The sequence below is a fragment of the Python bivittatus genome, unplaced genomic scaffold (assembly GCF_059951505.1).
Source record: "Python bivittatus isolate LINGU-HERP-01145 unplaced genomic scaffold, Pbiv_v1 ctg000080_np1212, whole genome shotgun sequence".
In the NCBI taxonomy this organism is placed as follows: Eukaryota; Metazoa; Chordata; class Lepidosauria; order Squamata; family Pythonidae; genus Python; species Python bivittatus.
Genome location: NW_028277035.1, coordinates 81,873,436 through 81,879,011, shown reverse-complemented (window position 1 = coordinate 81,879,011; position 5,576 = coordinate 81,873,436). Strand labels below are relative to the sequence as shown.

Below are 5,576 nucleotides of genomic sequence, written 5' to 3'. Positions count from 1 at the left end.
ACCAGAACTGTATTATTTCTTTAGCAAATGTAGCTCAAGGGTGGACCCGGAAATACGACTCACATTAAGCGATTTTTATTGCCTCGTAGATGATATATTCCTTAATTAATCGAGTGGACATTAAAATTTAATTTTACAGTCCTCTATATACATATTTTGTTAACCAGTCGGCCGGTGTGTTTTGTCTTTACAGTCCTGGAAACACTCCTGGAATCCTTAGCAGCAACGGAGTATTAAATTGTTTTTTTCCCCTTCCTTCCTTCTCGCAAGGATATGTATATATATATATATATATATATATATATATATATATATATATATATGTATATATGTATATATGTATATATGTGCGCGCGCGCGTGTGTACATATGCATACACACACACACATACACACATATATATATATATCATTTTTTTTAAACACGCATACCAAAAACCCGGTCCTTCCCTCGGCTTTGTTTGTGGCCTTCCCCGGCCTTTCGATCGCTCCAAGTCTTGGCGAGCCGAGCAAGACCACCGCCCGCCCGCCGGCCGAGCGCGCGTGCTGCGCTCCGGCATTTTTAGCTTGGTCCGGTCCTAGAGAGCTCTTTGGCAGAAGGCACCACGGCGGCGGCGGCGGCCGGGTCGTGCAGCTTCCGCACGTGCTTCTTTAAATCAAAGTTCCGGCAGAAGCCTTTGCCGCAGGTGAGGCACGTGAATGGCTTCTTGTCGTTGTGCGTGTGCATGTGGAAGGTTAAGTTGTAAATCTGGTGGAAGGCTTTGCTGCAGACGCTGCACTTGTACTGCTTCTCGCCGCTGTGGGTCAGCTTGTGGTTTTTGTAGTTCCCTGTCGGAGGGAGGGAGGGAGGGAGGGAGGGAGGGAGAGAGAGAGAGAAAGGTTGGAAAGCGGCAGAATCGTTTCAAGAAGGAGGGGCGGCCTTTCCTTTCACGAGCCTCCGGAGACCTTTCGCTTGGCTCCTGAGCTGACCGCTTCTCCGGGTTCGCGCGAGACCCTGAACCAAGCTGCTGGGGCCGCACCAGAAAGCAAGCAAGGAAGGAAGCAATCAAAAACCCAGGTTCAAACGAGCCAAGTCAGCCCCTGGGTCTTTAATTCGCCGGCTGTCCTCTTTCCCTCCGGAGGTAAGGGAGGACATATCAGAGACGTCCGCGGCTCTGAAGATGCAAATGGCCTGCGAGCTCGGCGCCTGTGCCGGCGGCGGCTCCCCCCGCCCCGCTTTCTTGGGCGCGGTTTCCCGGCGTTGCAGCAAGCGCTTCTCTTGCACGACTTCATTAGAAAGTGTCCTGCAAGGGACAGCCAAGGAGTTGTCACACTCAATCTGTGTCACGGCCACGCCGCGATGCCACTAACGAATTAAAAAATTAGAGGCCGGGTCAGCGTCCTGACCCAGAGCAAATGGGAGAACCTGGATGAGAACCGGCGAGGGGGGGACCGGGACGCGACACCTCGAGGGAGTAATCGTGCTCGGCTCTTTCGGAAGTTTATTTTCCCAAACTCCTCCCGTTTAGGAGACTATATGGAGTTTGGGAATGGCGAAGGAAAACAAAAACAGCAAAGCCGCCGGCGAGCTTCTTCCAGCGGCGCCCTTCGAAAAAGTCAGGGTCTGCCGGTTCAATTTCAGGCGAAGGACACGATCCAGCCCAAGTTCAGCACTTTGACATCTGCTTGATTTAACCGGGATGCGCGGAAACATGGGTTTTACTTTCCCACTGACATCAAAGGAGCTGCTGTCGTTGTCATGATCTTTCGAAGTGCTTTCATTCTGGCTGGATTGTGCCCTAAGAGGACTGAATTCACTTTAACAGGTTTTAATGACAAGTGACAGGACTGAACTAGTCTTTCGTTGCAGCCCAGGGGAAGCCCCCCTCCCCCCAGGACGTTTGAGGGGTCACCTCCTGGTAGCCTCAAAGTCCGCTCAATTCCGCCGCCACTTTTTGGAATGCAGGAGACCCGCAAGATTCTATGTATGCCGAAGGATCGCGACGTTCTGCTAAGAGCCTTCGTCCCGACTGGCAGCAGAAACTTGATCAGACGCTTAGAACCGGGGGGAAATTCTTTCCCCAACATTCTTCTATTCTCCCCCCATACACACCGCTCTCCCGTTTTTAACTTGATGTTCTCCAAGAACGAATTTGCTTCTTCCAGTTAAGAAAATGCAAGGTGCGAAGGCAATCTGGTTTTCCTTTCGAAAAAGAATGGTAATTTCCACCCCACCCCCCAGATTATCTCATCCGTGATTTAAATGAACAGATGCACACGCAGAGGTCAAAAACACCGCCTGGTCCAAATACCTTTTTGATGAAATCCTTTGCCACAAAATTCACACACGAATGGCTTGTACCCGGCATGGATCCTAATGTGAGTGTTTAACGTGGAACTCCTATTGAAGGCTTTCCCACATTGATTACACTTGTGGGGTTTTTCCTGTTGATGGAAAGGACAATTAGCGGCTGCTCTAAAATTACTCATCACGTTTTTGCCTTCGAGGCCATCGCCGAGAAAGCGTGGCACTTACCCAATTTCCCTTCCTTTTTTAAGGAAACGGAAATACACACCCATCGGACGGGTATCTCTTCGAAGACCCAGCGTACCTGCGTATGGATGATTTTATGCCTACAGAGCGTGCTGGCCTGGCGGAAGCCTTTCCCACAAACTTTGCACACGAAGGGCCTGGCTCCGGTGTGAACAGGCATGTGCCGGGTTAGGTTATAATGGGCGTTGAACACCTACAGAGAAAGACAAGGCAGGGAACTTTTTAGGCCCAACAGCGGGGCTCTCGCCACGTTTAGACGCCCTAAACCGGCCAGCCCGAAGGCGGCTGAAAGGTTTCGTTTTAATGCCCTCTGGACCACGATCTCTTCGCCTTAACCTCGGGGCCGCCTCCCACCCCCTGTAAAACGGGACCAGGAACGTTACTGCGAGGCCGGGGGTGCCAGCCTTAGGCGACCCAGCTGGGAGCGCAGAGATTTGTTTGTTTATCCTATTTGGCGATTTATAAACCGCCAGTCCGCCGAAGACTGCAAGGTGGCCCGGACGAGGAGTGTGCGCGCGCGCGGGGCGTTGCGGGGTGGGGGGAGTTTGAAACGAGGTTTTGCACAGGATGGCCTGGCGGATCAATGTAAGAGCCCTGCGCGAACAGCCCCAATTCAGTTCTCAGCACAACCGCGTAATAATTAAGAATGGCTAGTGTGGGTCACAACAGGAGTGATGGAGAAGCCTAGGGATGGCCCTCTCTTCCCATTAAGCCGAGGAAAACGCCCCGTACCTTGCCGCACACTTCGCAGGTGAAGTTTTTGGGCTTTCCGTCGGCCGAGGTGCCGCCTCCGCCGCCTCCCGCTCCTGACCCGCCGCCCAGCTTGGCGTGGTGGGCTTTCCCGCTGGGCCTGTCGCCGGCCAGGCTGGAGTTCTCCTTCATCACCTGGTCCAGCTGCCCCGGGAGGCGCTCCTTGTGGGGGTACTGGGGGTTGGGAAACTTCTCCGGCGGGGCCAAGGCGGCCAGCTTGGCATTTTCCAACAGGAAGAGTTTCTGGTGCGCGGACAGGGCGGCGGCGGCGGCGGCGGCGGCAGCGACCGGGCTCGGGGAATGCAGGAGGCCGGAGGCGAAGAGCTGGCCCTGGAGGATCTCCGACGGGTGGTAGGAAGAAGAATCCAGGCAGTTGAAGTAGTAGAGGCTAGATCCATTGGCCGGCAGGGCCAGAGTCTGGTGGATGACCTGGGGCTTGATCACCCGGCCGGCGGGCGGCAAGGCGGCTTGGCCCAGGGGCGGTGGAGGCGGGAGCTCCCCTTTGCAGCACGCGCCGCAGCTGCTCTTGCAGAAGGCTCCCGTCGAGCCGCCCAGCGCCGCCGCGCCGCAGTGCCGCAAGCTCCCTTTCCAGAGCTCCGAGTAGTTGAGGAGCGCCTTGGAGGGCACCTCGTAGGCGGGCAGCGGCTGGACCGGGATCACGCCGGGCAGGGGCGAGCAGAGGCTTAGCAGCTTCTTGGCGGGAGACTCGCTCGGCCTCGCCTCGAAGGCGGCGGCAGCGGCTGGTTTGTGGTGGGGTTCCGAGCCCTTGGCCATGATCCGCTCGATGGAGAAGGCCAGGCTCTTGGCGGGGTTGGCGGCTCCGGTCCGGATGCAGGCGGAAGGCATGACCGTCTCCAGCGAAGCCGACGAGGCCATCTCTACGCGGAGAACGGGAAAGAAGGGGAAGGACAGCAAAGGTGGGGATCAGCAGCCGCAGGTCGCCCATAAAATTCACAGGCACCGAGAGCAACAAGACGAATAACCGGGAAGATGAAAAAGCGGAGAAGTCAAGCCCGATTCGGCTTGGCCCGCAGCTCAGTATTGCGGACAAATCAATTTAATAAGCGCCTGTTTTCTTTCTTTCTTTCTTTCTTTCTCTCGCTCATTCCCCCATCCCGGCATCTCCTCCTCCCATTTACATTCAAATGAACCGACTGCGCGCAGGGGGAACAGACCGCTGCTCATTCAGCAGAGCGCGCGCCAGAAAAAGTCTCCGGCAAACTCCGCAGCCTTTCCGTGTGGAGCGGAGATGACCTGGCCTGGGTTTTTGCGGGGGCGGGGGGTGGGGGAGGAATAGAAAGGGAGGCGGGCTCCCCACCCCAGCCTACCCCCCGACCTCTTTCGCTTAAGAGTGATGGCGTGACCCCGAGAGACGGTGAGGCGGAAGGAGAAAGGAGGGGGAGCCTGGCCTGGGGCGAGTTACCTTTGCCCGACGCATCCAAGCCCCGCAGTGTGGCCGCACGGTCAGACCTGGAGAGCAAGCATCTTCCCGAACGTCTCTGGCATTTCAAGCTGACATCACATGAAGTCACTTCAAGCCGAGTGACACGAGATTTTGGCCACCGTGCAGGCAGGCGGGAAGCGAGAGGGAGGAAGAAAGCGGGCGAGGGTTTCTTTTCCCAGCCAAACGTTCAGCCCAGGTCTGGACGGATGGGAGGGGTGAGGAGAATAAAGGAACTCCCCCCCCCCTTTCCAATTTAAGGCACACCCTGGATTTCTTGTGCAAGAGTCTTTCCAAAGGGAAGGGAAGAAGGGATGGGGGGAGGGGGTGTCGAGGAGGGGGGAGCGACTTGCAAACGCTGAAGAGTCGTTTGCATGTGGCAAATTAAGACGGAAAGTGCGATTCGCAAGTTGGGCGCCAAGCAAATCGTGCGGCGAGAAAAGCCGCCCAGAAGCGGCGAGCGGAGCTGTATTTATTTTAACCAAAAGTGGGAAAGGAGGAGAGAAGAGGAACGAGGGTTCAGGAGTCGAATTCTTGCCCCTTGTTCAATTGGGGCAGCGCGTCTTTCCATCAGATCTTCGCAAGAAGTCGATCGGGAAAACCCAGTCGCAATTTAGGACCGGGCAGCCCGCCTCCCCGCTTTGGAGCGCGCCTCGACCAAGAGCCGCTCCTTTAATTAGGTCCTGGAGGGGTAAATACGAATTAAACGCCGTTGAAGGCGGGCGCCCAAAGTCTTGCGTTTCTATAGACCGGCCACCTGCTTTTGCCAAAAGAGGAACGGATCCAGTCAAACCAGCAAACAAACAAACAGTAAACAAACAAACACACGCCCAAGATATTTCGATGGCGAGAT

The 5,576-nt window shown here is 55.5% G+C and overlaps 1 protein-coding gene across 1 annotated transcript; it reads right to left on the bottom strand.

Moving 5' to 3' along the window:
• Positions 1-561: 561 nt before the first annotated feature.
• Positions 562-4,158, bottom strand: FEZF2 (FEZ family zinc finger 2). Its single transcript, XM_088134797.1, has 4 exons — positions 3,265-4,158; positions 2,591-2,725; positions 2,291-2,423; positions 562-827 (listed from the first exon to the last, which is right to left on the bottom strand). The coding sequence occupies exons 1-4, from the start codon at positions 4,156-4,158 to the stop codon at positions 562-564; spliced, it is 1,428 nt and encodes a 475-aa protein (XP_087990923.1).
• Positions 4,159-5,576: the final 1,418 nt, after the last annotated feature.